Source organism: Crocodylus siamensis, chromosome 15, assembly GCF_052110815.1.
Source record: "Crocodylus siamensis isolate JL-2025a chromosome 15, ASM5211081v1, whole genome shotgun sequence".
NCBI lineage: Eukaryota > Metazoa > Chordata > Crocodylia > Crocodylidae > Crocodylus > Crocodylus siamensis.
The window spans coordinates 30,688,657-30,705,131 of NC_143409.1; the positions used below are offsets into that span (position 1 = coordinate 30,688,657).

The 16,475-nt window shown below is 39.3% G+C and overlaps 2 protein-coding genes across 4 annotated transcripts in view; one reads left to right on the plus strand and one right to left on the minus strand.

Annotated features, from left to right (window-relative positions):
- CHRNA3 (cholinergic receptor nicotinic alpha 3 subunit) lies at positions 1-15,707 on the plus strand. The gene is made up of 6 exons (XM_090028239.1): positions 1-168; positions 2,286-2,425; positions 2,516-2,560; positions 6,059-6,168; positions 7,425-8,427; positions 10,081-15,707. Exons 1-6 carry the CDS (start codon positions 114-116, stop codon positions 10,207-10,209), a joined length of 1,482 nt encoding a protein of 493 aa, XP_089884365.1. The 5' UTR covers positions 1-113; the 3' UTR covers positions 10,210-15,707.
- CHRNA5 (cholinergic receptor nicotinic alpha 5 subunit) overlaps positions 15,674-16,475 on the minus strand; it is a 23,284-nt gene continuing 22,482 nt past the window's right edge. For 2 of the 3 annotated variants that reach the window (XM_090028236.1, XM_090028238.1), the window contains one exon: positions 15,674-16,448. In XM_090028236.1, coding sequence (XP_089884362.1) covers positions 16,287-16,448 — 162 coding nt within the window. In that variant the 3' untranslated portion in view covers positions 15,674-16,286. The remainder of the gene's footprint in view (positions 16,449-16,475) is intronic. The other variant, XM_090028237.1, reaches the window with a different exon arrangement.

Consider the following 16,475-nt stretch of genomic DNA (forward strand, 5'->3'; position numbering starts at 1 on the left):
TTCATACATCAGAGGATTGGAGCTGTCTGTATTTTCCCATACCTATGCATACAGTCCTGGCAACTGAGCTCATCTCCTGCAGTCTCTACTGATGAGCAGTAATTCATAACACCATGGGAAGGATGTACATACTCTTTCTAACTGCTGCCATCGTCTTTGTCTTTAAAGGTAAGTGATCCTTGAATTTTCTTAAAGCGGGTAGGAGGAAGATGGAAAACGGCTCTGGAGGATGCATTTTTAATTAGTCCAGAGCTAAGGTTCAGCGCTAGTGAAACGTACACCAGTTTCATATTAAGCACAGATTTTTTCTTAAGCAGTTTTTAGATCTCGTTGTATAAAGCAGTAACAACTTGACAGTCATGATCTGGGATGCCAAATGGCTGCCACTAAGTCACTTAAATGTTAATACAGTAAGACAAAGTTCGAGATATTTTAAGGCTTAAGCCACACTCAATACATGCTATATAGTGCCGAAGCATCAGAAGAGATAGAGGATACTAAAAAAATTGCACAAGAGTCTTAAGATGCACTGTTCACAGTACACGCCTCTCTCCCTGCAAAGCAGAGTTCTCCTTCTTACTATTATTGATGACCTCAGAGGTGATGAAAAAAAACTCTAAAAAGAAGCGCTAAATTGTTAGATAAGTCAATGTAGTTGCTCTCGATAATGTAGTGGTTATTAGACATGCAATACACACACACACAAAGGATTTAAAGAACATGTTGTGGAAGTGGAAATAGGCTAATAATATTTGGGAAGGAAGAGTCTAAAAACTGAATATGAATCTAAAAAAAACCCCACATCTGCATAAAAGACCCGAGGAATATTAACTTGCTAATAATGATAGATGAGATTATTAATAAATATTGATGAAAACAAGCAAAATGGCTTAAAAATGTTAATTCTTCAGAAGCAGGAAAGCATCACTCTATTTTAAACTGGTAGGTTGGCTTAAGGAGCTTTACTAACCTGTAAAAAGCAGCTTACCATGGGGTCAAAGAAGGGGGTATTAAACTGTGTTGCCTGACATTTTGCAGGTTTGAGACATGATATAACAAGTCTGGGGACAGAAGTTTGGCTTGTGAAACATTAAAATCAGTTCTGGTCCAGATTTCCCTGCTGATTATTCAAAATTTTTTTACAAAGGCTGAAAAGCCTCAGACATAGGATAGCACATGTATATAAATCCCACGGACAGTATTTAAAAAGTACCCTATGTAGCTATTTCAGCTACATGCAAGAGTCATCAAGAGCAGAATGCAGCTCTATTAAGTTAGTGCTGCCACAGCTGTGTTTTCAACTGATGTCCTCGAGAAATGCAGAATTGATCTGAGTTGTTTTTTTCCATTGAAAGAATCTGGGGGGAATCTCATCTGAGTTCCAGGTAAGGGACCCCTAAGCACACCACTACCACCTTGTGGGTGTGGTTTACTTCCCAAAATGTTCATTCCTTGACCCTGTGGATAAGAGGGTAGTGGGGGATAATATAATTCTCTCTGGAGCCAGAGGAGAGTGAGTAAATGTGACATAAATCTGTCAGTTTGCAGCTTTGCCAGCAGCCATTGGAGCAAATCTAATAGCCAAATGGATCATTACAATAAGAAAGAATGCATTTTTTTCCTCAAATACTGAATTAATATTTAATCCTCATTTCTATATTTTAATCGTATGGATTAATAAAAAATTCCATATTTTGCTAAAATCCATATTTTAATTTAATATTTTAAGTGCAACCCGTGCTACCATGAGCTTCAGATTCCTAACAAAGCTTCAGCACTCCCTGGAAGATTGTCATGTCATAACACTCTCTGATAGCTCTTTACAAGATATAAGGATGTCCAGTCCATTTGCAACTGCACCCACACCCTTTCTGCAAGGAAAAAGGACTCCTTCAGCTCCAGACTCTATGATTTTATGAAACCGTCCATTCACAAAGATACACACGAAAAAGCTCCACATACCATTACATCTTAGTGCTCCATTTTTACTTATAGGAACATAAGAAACTACGCTGTTCTTTATGGTTATGCCAGGCTTGGAGGAACCACAAACTACTGCACAAATACTGAGCAATTAATCTAGTGCTGGGCAGCATGAATAATGAAAGCATTATTGTTGTGTCATTGTTCAACCAGTCCTCCCCTCTGTCTGTAAGAAACTGGTGCAAGTGCAGCTGCAGAGGTTTAATGACTAGTTATTAAACTTTAAAAGAAAACAGCATTTTGCCCTAAGAAGCTTCTGGGCCTGTCTCAGACAGCCAAAGCCCACATGTCTTCCCTTTCAGGTTTCAATTGTTCAGAAGCTGAACACAAGCTGTTCTCAGTCTTGTTCACCAACTATAGTCAGTTCATCAGACCAGTGGAGAATGTATCAGACCCTGTCATCATACAGTTTGAGGTGTCCATGTCACAGCTTGTGAAGGTGGTGAGTACCACGTTTTTTCTCAACCTAAGTGTTATATTATCAGATTAAAGAAAGCCCCACTCCTTTTTCAACATATCTGTGTGTTTTCAGGATGAAGTGAATCAGATCATGGAGACTAACCTATGGCTGAAACATGTAAGTAAAAATAATCACTAATACTAATAGGAGCTCAGTTGATTTTTATTTTAATTCAATTTCAATATAGAGTTTGTTGTTGCGTTCTCCAAGGCAATTCTGAGACATGATACATCCTACTAACCATGCTTTGGTTAATGTTTGTTAATATCACTATCTAGATAACATTTTACATTTAAAGCATTTTCCATCCAGATATCCTACAGTACTTTAGATAGGTGGGTAAGCATTACTATTCCAATTTTACTGATGGATCATCTGAATCACAGACAGGTGAAGTGATTTGACCAGGGTCACACAGCAAGCCAAAGACAGCATGCCCAGGTCTGTGATCTGACATTAAGTCCCGAAGTTCTATGCTCCGACCACCCCGGGCCCAGGCTGAAGTTATGGTGTAACAATTAATTAGTTCACACTACCTCACCTGTATTAGATCTTTGATTAAAAAGGTAGGTGCTATTGCTAACATGGGCAGATCTAGGATTTTGGAAGTGGGGGAAGGGCTGCAGATGGTGTGGTGCATAAGTGCATATAACACAGTATATATTTTTCTTCAGGTGAAAAGAAATTAGAAATTTTACTGATATGCTACGGGCATAGAGCTGTACTATTCAGTTTAAGATCGAAGCAAAAACAAATAACTTCATTGGAAGATGCATTAATTTGGTAGATCAGTATTTGTTCTAATCCGATTTGTATTCAAAAAGAATGGAAAGAGTCCCAGCATAAGGGGCACCTGGTAAGTTACTCACTCTGCTCTTTGGTGCAGAGTGCAAGGGTGGCCAGGCTTACCTAATCCACGGCTGCCCCCTAGTGGGTATCTCTATATTTGTAATAAATACATGATAGAGGCTCTTTTGAAATGGCAGCGAGAGCATAGGATAGACTGTGAGCTTCAACTTATTGAATCTCCAAAAAGCGTTCCCCTCAGGAAAGAAAGAGTTGTCAGTAAGACCCTCCACACCCTGGGGAAACCATAGGGATCATGGGATTTCAAGCTGATACTATAGATTCTGGTAATATACTTTCACCCTCAGCTCGTCTAGGAGTCCCAAACAGAATCCAGCCTGCTGTGTTCACCTAGGCCACATGCTACAGTTTTAGGTTGTGAATAAATGTTGATTGGGCTGAAACCAAACCCAAAGGTAGTTTAAGCCTGGGCTTTGATTTGGGAAGACAGAAGAAGAGGAGAGCAAGGACTTTTCTGTACTCCCTGCTTACATCTCCCCTGGTCAGGGTTGCCAACCCTGCAGGATTGCTCTGGAGTCTTCAGAAATTAGATATAAATATTCAGGAAACTGCTGAGAATCACCTGGGAGACAAAATAAATACTAAATGTTGAATCCAATTTATACAGTAGTCCAATGGGTTTTTAAAATGTAATAGTAGTGTGCATTTGCCTTCCTGTGGCTCCATAGTGAATAAGTTCAGTCATTAATATCAGTACATCGTGTGATGAAACCTCCCGGAATAGATTCAGAGTTGGCAACCCTACCCCTGGTATCCAGAAACACCTGATCTCATTGATTCCAACTGCAGCTGCTTAGACAGGACTGGATTAGGTGCAACTAGCATAAAGTCATGGTGAAGACAGGAGCAGAACTCCCAATACAAAATTCACGCACGGCTAAAAAAACTAAAAACACCTTACACCAGAAGCAATTCAGAAGTGCATTTACATTAATATTTAGGGTTTATCCTAACCCTCCAACAGCCCAAGCCAAATAGATCACCCATCCCTTTCTTTCTCTTACCTCGTAGCCACTGCACATCATACTTAGTGTTCTTCAAATGCAGCCTTTCTAGGAAACTTCTGGAAGAGTACTGGGCACTACTTTTAGATCATAGATGGAGTAAATGGGGTACAAAAGTCCAAAATAGGGAATTATGGGACTGCTGCTGAAGGACTTGCAGTGCCTTTGGCTTGCAGTACCTAGCTGAATTCTAGATGAAGGGAGGCAAGCTGGGAGGGAGTAGCAGCCTCTCAATCTCCAGTGCTGGCATTCAGCTGAGTTTCTGGAGCTGGCCTGGCCTGCTGGTTTGGGCTGAGCCTGACTGACAAGAATTGAAGATAATTAGCCAGCCCAGAGCACAGTGCCAAAGGAACGCAGTTGAGGAGACAGTCTACACTGAGGGGCACAGCTGTCTGGCCCAATAACTTTACAGATGTGCCCTTTGGGTCAATCTTAGCTGTTAGTGTAGACATACCCAGAACTATCTCTGCCAAACTTCTGTATTTCAAATGTAAAATAGTGGACTGCTGCTTTCTAAATAGTTTGTGGGACTTCCTCGTTCCAGCTCCCCACGCTGTTTCAAAATGTGCCCAACAGAAGGACTCAATGAAGCCTGAGTTGTCAGTCATCAGCTACATTATTAACCTTTCCAAACTGAGAATAGGTATTAGCAATAATCTTTGTCTAGCAGTGTCTCACATACACTGACCATAGCCACATCTGTGCACAAGAAATACCTCAAGCATCATTAAAATGCAGCCAGCCCTGAATTGTGAAAGATGGTATATCCATATAGCTTGTGTAAGAATGAAACAGAGAACAAACAACATCATCCCTCTGAATCTACAGGGAAATTTTATGTGGAGAAAAACGTAACTACTTGTAGTGGAGCTTAACACACTGACTAACCTGAAGTACACCAGGATTTAAATTACTAGAAGTGGTCAGGACTTTTCTTTTTAAGTCTGAACCAAATGTTGGCACCTGCAGTTTTACTTCACTTTCCTAACCTGGGTTCTTAATTCCATATTGACTTCCAATTAACACCATCACCTATGTGATTACCACCACCATTTCCTACAGCCTTTCCTTTTATATCTCCCATTAAAGCATTAACCATAGTAAGTCATAACCAAATTCTAACCCACCTAGTGCCACCCTAGTTTGAGGGACCTGGCAGAAAAATAGCACAAGTTTGTATTTCCAGACAGTTTCCTTACAACAGAATAACCACAGAAATGGAAGACTAAATTCAGTAGGCCCAGAGGCCCCATCCACTCCTACATTCCTATATTTTTCAACTGGTTTTACTTTTTCTATGCAAATGGGAGCTGTAGGAAAAAATATCAGGGGCAAAAACATCCTAATGAAACATTTGCAGTGTGGACAGGAGGCAGCATTGTCCAATGGAAAGACACATAGCAGCAGGAGACATTGGTTCAGTTACCATCTCTACAATTTACCTGCTATGTGACTACAGTCAAGTTATTGTTTCTGTCTCCTCCCTTTCTCACTTTCCCTGTGGACTTTCAAGCTGTTGGAGCCTTTGCCTGTATGTACAGTACCTATCACAATAGGACTGCACTCTCTGTACTAATGAATACAAACGCTTTCTTTTAACATGATACATGTAGTCATCATCATACAAAAACCTTACAAGTGACATGAACATTCAAATAACATGCTCTAAGAAATAATGTACAATAGTCCACATAATTTAGGTTTTGCTGTATTTCTAATACAGTCTGGTTTCTTCTGTGGTTAGATCTGGAATGATTACAAGCTTAGGTGGAATCCAGCAGACTACGGGGGTGCAGAGTTTATTCGAGTTCCATCTGACAGGATCTGGAAACCTGATATTGTCTTATATAACAAGTAAGATTTGTATGTCATCACAGCTGTTTTTACTCAGGCACACACAAACAAGATTTTGTTCAAACCAGCAGTACAGTGAATATGGGTACGTAATTTAAATAGTTTCTGTTCCTTAAGGGAGATCTACCCACCAGCCACTGCAGTTTTTGCTGTAAAACTGAATGCTACTGTTTTTGGAGCTGATTGCAACCTGGTTTAAAAGAAATACATACATACATTTTACTTGAAGAAAACAAGAATCTTGAGGATCTACCACCTTTACTACTTCCTCTCCACAAACCACTCTAAGATATTTTTACCACCATCTGCAAGTCCAAAGTAAAGAAGAACGCATAGTTCTGCAAAACAATATTCTTCTCATTTACATGGAGAAGATGCTTTTCAGTTGTTCACACTTGTAACTATACCTGGCTTTTAGATCCAGGATTTTAGCAGTTCAAAATTCTGACCATTTGATACCAACACCTACATAAGAATGATCATATAAGAGCCCCAGGCTTGGTATTTCCAGGGTTTTTGCTGAAGTCAATCAGGAACCCAAATGTTATTGAGCTAGCTGATATGCTCTATCTAAGGAATCTGGCCTCAATTAAATATGGCTAAACTTCCCTAGATATAGTAGATTAGAAGCAGTGAGCTGGTGAGTATTTGGTGGTGAGTCCTTAAAGAAATCAGCTCCTCCTCCTCCTTCTACAGCTAGCTAATCACATAAAGAGCTAAAGGCCATTCTTTAGTATCTCTTTAACATGGGAGCAGTAGCCAAAGCTGCACCAAGAATGTTGTGCAACTGTGAACAGGTAGGGAGATAATCCATGAAACATTATTAAAAAATGTATCTCCATTAAGAGGTTTGAGAACCACTACTGCAAAGAAGTCTCATGTCAATAGACCCAACTTTATACCACAGACAAGGAATAGTGTCAGCTATTGTGGAGTGGACAAGCTAGAGCATGAACCAAACACAGCAAAAATTAGCTTGTGTAAGCTTGTTCTGACACCCATGTTTCATGCTTGTTGTGCTGGGTCTTGATGGTATCTAACCATGTTATTGGAATAGAAAATAGTTTAATCAAAATCATCAGCTGGTGTAGGTCTATAACTTCACCCTCCTCAGTGGAACAATACATTTATACCAACCACTGTTCTAGTTTTACACATGCTGTTTAGCCCAATTAGCTTACTCTTAAAATTGTTTGAAATTAACTCATGTAACTGAAGTGTCAAACTAGCCTTTTTCCCTTGGTTTGTTTTTACAGTGCAGTTGGAGACTTCCAAGTTGATGACAAGACAAAGGCTTTACTGAAATACACAGGAGAAGTGACCTGGATGCCTCCAGCTATATTTAAAAGTTCATGTAAAATAGATGTTACCTACTTCCCATTTGACTATCAGAACTGCACCATGAAGTTTGGTTCCTGGTCTTATGATAAAGCTAAAATTGACTTGGTTTTAATTGGCTCTAGTATGAATCTTAAAGACTACTGGGAGAGCGGAGAATGGGCTATTATTAAAGCCCCTGGCTATAAACATGACATTAAGTACAACTGTTGTGACGAGATATATACAGATATCACATATTCTCTTTACATTAGGCGTTTGCCTTTATTTTATACCATCAACATGATTATTCCATGTCTGCTGATTTCTTTCTTAACTGTCTTAGTTTTCTACTTGCCTTCAGACTGTGGTGAGAAGGTGACACTCTGCATATCAGTCCTTTTATCCTTAACTGTATTCCTTCTTGTAATCACAGAAACCATCCCTTCCACCTCTCTGGTGATTCCGCTTATTGGCGAATACCTCCTCTTTACTATGATATTTGTAACGCTCTCCATCGTCATTACTGTGTTTGTACTTAATGTGCACTATAGAACACCCAAGACGCACACAATGCCTATATGGGTGAGAACCATTTTCCTGAATTTGCTTCCCAGGATCATGTTTATGACGAGGCCCACCAGTGATGAAGAATATAATCAGAAGCCAAAGCCATTTTATAACGGTGAACTCTCAAACTTAAATTGCTTCAACAGTTTTGAAAGCAAAAGTGGCTTCATATGTCAAGATGTAGCATGCAGCTGTTGTCGGTATCAGCGAATGAAAATCGCAGATTTCAGTGACAATCTTACAAGGAGTTCAAGTTCTGAGTCTGTAGATGCTCTGCTTTCACTTTCAGTTTTGTCACCAGAAATGAGAGATGCCCTTGAAAGCATCAAATACATTGCAGAGAATATGAAAATGCAGAATGAAGCCAAAGAGGTAAGAACAAATGGCAACTTTGCTCAGAATATGGGGCCATTTAGAAAGAACATTCAAGTGGTATTTTAATTGACTACCCTAGACATTTTTCAAAATATATATTGCAGAACAGAGCATTACTTTATGCAAATAAACTATGTATTATATTAGAAGAACAGGGAGCTTTGAATCAGCTAGTTACCTGCAAGTCTTTTTGGGAAACAACTTGCACTGAACTTTTACACTTCTAGTAAAATGATATTTGTCACTTAACGCTTTTTAAGACAGACATGGTTGAAAGAAAAGAACATTAGCTTTATCACTGGGATTTTCCCAGATTCTGATCTTAACACTGCTGCTGCCTCATTACTAGGACATCATGATTTCCCTGTCATTTGCCACGCGTTTCTCTTATTCCTTTTTAAGGAGGGTATTATTCAGAATGGCTGCAAGGCTTACATTGATTCCAGTCCATGCCGTACCCCTTCCACCCTTGCAAAAAAATAGAACAGCCATCCTCAGAGCTGACAATCTGCAGTGGTTCTTAAGAATAAATGTACATATTGTTTTAATAAACAGAGGGGAGTTTCCTCTGGCTATGGATGTTTCTCAGTCATACAAAGAGAAGGAGAAAGCAATACATTCCAATATCACAAGCATCTATTTAACTTAAAGTTGGGCTTGGGTGGGTTTTGTGGGGGGTGGGTGTTGGGGTTTTTTTTTAGCTTTTTTTGTTTGTTTTGCTGAATCAAAGCCTTATTCAGGACTCATTTTTAAAAAATATATTTTAGCTTAGAAAAATTACTTTCTGCTTCAAAAATAAAACTGCATTACTAACTTTTGGAATAAGCTTAAAAAAGAATTGTGCAGGTATATAATGTAAAACTAGGGAAGCTGTAGTAAAGATGAACTGTCTGAGTTTAAAAACGCCAGTTAAAATTAAAGTGCACTAACTAAAGCTGTACCTAACATCAGTTCTTAACATTTTTAAAATGTTTATTATTGTCCAATGCGAAAACCGTGGAATACACCTTCCTCCCCAAACCCTGAAATATGAAAGGGTGCATGAGACAAGAGAAAGGCTATCATACATAATCATCTTTTATTAAGATATGTCAAGACATAGCATGCAGGTGTTGTCAGTATCAATTAATTGTGTTGAGCTTTTCAGTCATAAATGTCAATTCTCTTCTGCTCTCCCATGCACATACCTCTCAGCATCTTCAGCAGGAGAAATTTATTTGATAACCTGCAGTGGGGCTTAAGTTCCTCAAGTGATTGGGTGGTCAACATTACCTATTTCAGCGTACCCCCTACAATCCCAATATTTGATCACAGAAGAGTTGCCACCTATGCTGAGGTGCTGCCAGGCTAAAAAAAAAGAATAAATAGTTTTATTTGAAATTATGCTATAATGCTAATTTCAGCTTTAAAAGATGGCTTCTACAACTCAGACCAAATAAGCTTCAGCTGAACTCAATCAAAAATCATTATGAGACTAGTGTGTAGCAAACTGACGTGCTTTTCTCTTATTCCAAAACATGTTTCAAAAGTGGCCTTTTCAGGATGGATGTACATACATTCCAAGAACGTTTTTGTTGAACACAGGTCTCATCATGCATTTGTCAATCCACTAAATACATACACTTGCTATTTCCTTTGTTTATTTTCCAGATTCAAGACGATTGGAAGTATGTGGCCATGGTAATTGATCGCATTTTTCTATGGGTATTTATCCTGGTATGTATTCTCGGAACAGCAGGATTGTTCTTACAACCCCTTATGGCTGGAGATGAAGTGTAGAAATTAAAAATATTGTGTTCTAAAAGGAAGCATCATGTTTGGTGACCAAACATGGTATGCCTTTTTTTTATGCCACATGTTTCTCCACGTGAAGTTGTATTAGTAGTTTAACAACAACTCTAGGGTCGCTATGTTTGACCCAGCAAGATTCATAATCAGTGTGAAAAAAAAATTAACTGATTTTTTAAAAATGTTATTTAGTTAATTTCAAAGTAATATTCTCCAGATTTACCAGACATCTTTTACTAGAACTGGAGAAAAAGCAGTTTACGTACAAAAAATGTACAGGAGCATGTTGAGGGTTCAACACAGACGTCATCAGTAGGAGAAAACCACAGTATTCCCATAGTGTCCACAAGGCCAAGGGAAGGCTAATATATTTAGGATGCTGACTTACTTTCAACAGCATGGCTTCTGTTAAATAAAATCCCTTTAGGATGTGATGAGATCTTCTGAAAGCAAGGTCATAAGTGATACAATTCAAGCATACAGCCTTTAAAAAGTTTAGATCCTCAACTATTTTGCTGAAGTGAAGCTTCTTGTTTTACAATGTATGTAAAAATCAATAAAAAAGTTGAGGGGAATGAAGAGTGGGAAAGTAATTTTAAAACTGGGTATTATATGAAGATAGCCAGCAGCCATCATTTGATTCTGCCCATCCCTTTCTGTGTCACAAAACATGATTGTCAGCAAGATGTCAAGATATTCAAACCAAGTTGTACCTTATTTACATACAAAACTAAACAAAAACACCACACACAACCCCCATTTAGCATAACTAGCTCACTGAAAGATTAAAATAGCGACAGTGCCATGCAACAGCAAAGTACTAGTTTCGGCACATTAAAGAATCCTGTAAAGTGTGTGGGTAAACTGTTTCTAAGGCTTACATCCCATAATATATGTTTTGACAATAACCATAGATATGCATATAGGAGCATGATATAGGAGCAAAAGTAAACAATATACCTAAGTATTTGTAATGGGGTGATATTTGGTATAAATGCAAGTCATTCACTCTATACCAGATTCTTTGGAAATGTTCTTGGAAATACAGCAGTTGATACTATCATCAGATGTAATGTTTTATGAAAATAAAGAGAATTGAGCTGTCACAAGAGTACATGTTGTTTCTTTATTTTGCATGTGTGACAGATGGAGTGTTATATAACTAGGTAATTTCTGCACTCTGAACTGAGTAATTCACAAAAAACACAGACCCAGGAGCACAGAACTCTTAAAAATAGTTTGGTTTTAGAAAACACAAAGGAACCCCTGAGGATGAACCACTGCACCTAGAAATTCTGGTGTTCACCATTTTATCCTTAAATAATGTATCTAAACTACAGAAATGATTTAAAACACTTCACAAATTTGGCAAAATGGATATTAATACCTATACAAGGATTGGTCCCCATTGTACCCGTTGCAAAAAGGGGAAAAAACAGGAGCAGAAGAGGTTGGAATCAGCTGGGAAGACCATGCTCCCTTGTTCAAATAATATAGTTGCAGAAGTAAAAATATGTGCACTGTGAATGCAAGCAGAAACACTGATAACATTATTAGTAAGCGGTGTGAAGAGTAACAAGAAGGGTTTCTACAAGGATTAGCAACAAGATGATGATCAGGGAAAATGTGGGTCCCTTACTGAATGGGGAAGGCAACCTAGTAACAGATAACACAGAAAAGGCTGAAGTACTCAATGCGTTTTTCACCTCAGTCTTCACAGGCAAGTTCAGCTCCCAGATTGCTGCACCAGGCAGCACAGTTTGGGGAGCAGGTAAGCAGCCAAGTGGCAAAAAGAACAGGTTAGGGACTATTTAGAAAAGCTGGACATATACAAGTCCACGGTGCTGGATGCAATATATCCGAAGTTGCCAGGGGAGTTGGCTGATGTGATTGTAAAGCTGCTGGCCATCATCTTTGAAAACTTGTAGTGACTTCGGGAGGTCCCAGATTATTGGAAAAGTGCAAATATAGTGCCTATCTTTAAGAAAGGGAAGAAGGAGGATGCAAGGAACTACAGACCAGGCAGCCTAACCTCGGCTATTGCAAAAACCATGGAGCAGGTCCTCAAAGAATCCATTTTTAAGCACTTGAAGAAGAAGATTAGGAACAGTCAGCATGGATTCACCAAGGGCAAGTCATACCTTCTATGATTAGATGACTGGCTCTGTGGATAGAGGAAGAGCAGTGGACATGATATACTTTGACCTTAGCAAGGCTTTTGATACCGTCTCCCTCAACATTCTCACAAGCAAACTAAAGGAGTACAGGTTTCATGAATGGATTGTAAGGTGGATAGAAAACTGGCTGGATCGCTGGGCTCAGAGGGTAGTAAATCAATGGCTTGATGTCCAGTTGGCAGCTGGTATCAAGTGGAGTGTTACAAGGGTCCATGCTGGGGCTGGCTATGTTCAATATTTTCATCAACGACCTGGAAGATGGCATAGAGTTCACCATCAACAAGTTTGCAGATGACACCAATCTGGGGGGAATACTAGGTACGCTGCAGGGTAGAGCTAGGATTCAGAGAAACTTCAAATTGGAGGATTGGGCCAAAAGACATCCTGACAAGGTCCCGCACTTAGGACAGAACTGCCCTATTCACTGGTACAGACTGGGCACCAACTGGCTAATCAGCCAGCTCTGCAAAAAAGGACCTGGGGGGTACAGTGGATAATAACCTAAATATGAGCCAACAGTGTGCCCTTGCTGCTAAGAAGGCTAACGAAATACTGGGCTGCATTAGTAGGGGTGTTGCCAGCAGATCAAAGAAAGATTCTTCCCCTCTATTCAGCACTTGTGAGGCCACATCTGGAGTACTATGTCCAATTTTGGACTCCCCACTAGAGAAAAGATGTGGACAAATTGGAGACAGTCCAGCAGAGGGCAACAAAAATAGCGAGGGACCTGGGGCACATCATTTCTACGGAGACGCTGAGGGAGCCGGGCTTATTTAGTCTGGAGAAGAGAAGATTATGGGGGGCGGGGGCGGGTGTTAATAGCAGCTTTAAACTACCTTAAAGGTAGTTCTAAAGAGGATGGAGCTAAACTGTTCCCAGTGGTGGCAGATGACAGAACAAGGAGCAATGGTCTCAAGTTGCAACAAAGGAAGTTTAGGTTAGATATTAGGAAGAATTTTCTCACCATCTCATGCCAGTAAAGCATTAGAAGAGTGGTTGTGACTCTCCAGCCTTGGAGGTTTTTAAGACCTAGCTAGACAAACCTTGGCTAGGATGATCTCATTGGGGATGCTCCTGCTTTGAGCAGGGGGTTGGACTAGATGACCACCTGAGGTCCCTTCCAAGCCTGATTTTCTATAATTCTATGAATGTAAGAGGACACAAGCATCCAAAACAAGTTCTGCACCCAGCACACATGGGTGCTGCCCATCTACTAAAAGTTACCAAGATACTGAAGTTATACCATAGGTCAAAGCACATACCATACTTATCTGAATCTAAGATAAGGTTTCTTTCCCCATTCAACATGAGGGGAAGCCCCTCATCTTAGATTTGAGTACAAGCAGAGGGGAGCTCTGACTCAGACCCCAGGGTGGGGAGGGGGCAGGCAGAAGGGGAGGACAGGTACTGGGGATTTAGGCACTGCAGGGAGGGGTAAGCATTGGGGCAGGCATGAGGGAGGGGACAGACAGAAAGGGAGGGAAACAGCAGTGGGGCAGGTGCTGGGACGGGGGGGAAGGTGAGACAGGTGCAAGTGGGAGGATAGCAAGCAGCAGGGTGTACAAGCATGGGGCATGCAGGCACCAGGAGGGGAGCACACAGGTGGGTGGGGTAGGTGGCAAGGGACAGGAGTCAAGGCTCAACTCCCCTGTTGCCTGTCATACTACCACCAGCCCCCTGCTGCTGTCTGCTCCACTGCAGCAGTGGGGGGAATTAATTTAAGATGAGCCTGCAAAAATGAGATTGTACACATGGAAAATTACAACAAATTTATCAATTTCTCATGTCTAGAATCTAATTATTGATGGATCCTCTTAAAATTAGAGTCATCTTAGATGTGGGTACAGTACCTTGTTGCTTTCAAATTAAATAAGACAACGTAAGCAGAGTTAAATGTCTGATTACAACCAAAGAAGGAAAGTTAGGCACATCTCAAGCATATGTACTTGCCCTCCTGTTTACAAACCTAACAAAACCGTAATACAAAACCAAGAAAATTACTCCAAAGGGAAGAAATGGGATGCGAGGCAACAATCAGGGTTACTGTATATGTTCAAAAGCAAAGAAAAGAAGAATTCCAGTGCGATGGTCAGCAGGAGGACACTTGCGATTATTGCAAAGAAAGGGGAAAAAGAAGAGCCCAAGTCTTCAAGGCTGCAATTAGTGCCATTTACCTCTAAGGCAGAAATCTGTCATTTTCCATAAGAGAGACACCTTCCTAAACTTATTGCATACGACATCATCTTTTCACAGTAATTAAATAGCAAATATAAACATTTAGGTAACTATTTAAACAAGGTATTTCTTAATGAAATAAACCTGTATGTTAGAACATAGCTTCCATATGAAATGTTATAACAATATAGTACAGGAAAAATCAGGGGTAGACCAGATTCTATTAGAGAGTTTTTACTTGAATTAAAAACATTGAGAGAGAACTTTGCTTTAAACTAAATTAATATGCAATAAAACCAATGCCCAAAATCTACTTTTGTCATGTAATATTGTCATGTTGCCATACCAAAGAAATCTGAAAACTCCAAAAAAATAGATCATATGGCACCACTTAAGCTCAATTATTTATAATTCAGTCCTAGGCCCAGCTCTAAAAATGATAGGACAATTTCAGGACTATCAGTTAATAAATGTGTGAAAATTCAATTAATTCTATTTAGTTAACTAAACAGCTTATGCATCTCTCGAGTAAGTTTCATTCAAACAAAAGAATTCCCCAAATTGTATTTCTTCTAAAACCATTTTTTCCCCTCAAAATGTTTTTTGTAAACAGTAGTAGAAAAAAACAGTCTTGCCATACAAATACTGGATTCCCCCCTACCCCGGCCCCAAATCAGGAGATCTTGATTTCCTGTCTGCCAGAATTCTTTCCCTCATTTTCCATATGTGAAGTGTGAGACGGTAATATATATCCCTGCCTTATACAGATGCCGATGCTTATTTTTTATGAACCATTATAGAACTGCAATGTAGTACTAATTCCAAACTTCAGGTAAAAACTGAGCTGTCTTTAAAGTTGAGCAATTTTCATTTAGAATTTACAAATAAAGACAAAATATTGAAGTGCAGATCACTATTTTTATTTACATATTTTAACAAGTGTGTTAGAAAAGCTTGTTATTGTTTTTGAATTCTTTGCGTTTTCATTTGTTCTAAAAAAAGCCCTGGAATTTTCCAACATGCTTAAAAGAGTTAGTTTTCTTAAAAATCCTCTGCCACCCATTGTAATAAACTGAAGTAACAAACCAAAACACTATTACATAAACATGTGCAAATGTTTAATACTCAGTCAAACAATATACATAGTATTTTGCCAGCTCTAAACAATCAGCATCTAAAAACAAGTTCTGAGTTTGCTATGGGTGCCATATGGTAACACTGCTATGCTGTGCCACCATGGTTTAGTATTTCCGTTTGGAAAAACAAAAGTAGAGCGTGGTACCGGCAGTTACTGTGCCTTGCGCATGGCACATAGTTACATTTTGCCGCTATGTCGCCATGGCAGTGCACTATACCCAGGGAGTGCGCCCTATGGCAATGTAGCTGGCAATCACGTGCGTCTACTGCTACATCACAGTAGGGCAACGTGTAGGCACATCCAATAGGTAGCAACCTACTGTATTCTTTTTTGGCATAGCATACATGCAAATGTCTGAAAAAGTCTTTCTGGTTTTATCCAGACTGATGTAGAAATTAATTCTTAAACTAACACTCAGCAATACTCTATTCTAAAATACATTGCTTAAACATAAAAATGTTTCAGTTTTTATAATTCAGTTTTTAAAATGTGCCCTACATAGAATTTGCATAACTATAGAGCTACTGGACACCTTTTATGAATAGGGTTCAGAAGAGTAACGGCACCTCAAAAATAGTTTATGTATTTGTGCTTCCTATATGGACTGGTACAATTATATTTGCCCATTTATGAATAACAGGAATAAACAACACAAGTGATCCAATTATTGAAACCAGAAGAAAAGTCCATAAAAACATTCGATCAAGCACCTGAGCTATAAATTTCCAGTCTTCAACCACCTAAAAAACAAAAAACAAAAAATGATC

Excerpts from the sequence above, each read along its gene's own strand:
- CHRNA3 (XM_090028239.1), top strand. The coding sequence starts at position 114 with ATGGGAAGGATGTACATACTCTTTCTAACTGCTGCCATCGTCTTTGTC. Across the intron at positions 2,561-6,058 it reads CTAACCTATGGCTGAAACAT|ATCTGGAATGATTACAAGCT; the intron begins GTAAGTAAAAAT and ends TTCTGTGGTTAG. Across the intron at positions 6,169-7,424 it reads GATATTGTCTTATATAACAA|TGCAGTTGGAGACTTCCAAG; the intron begins GTAAGATTTGTA and ends TTGTTTTTACAG.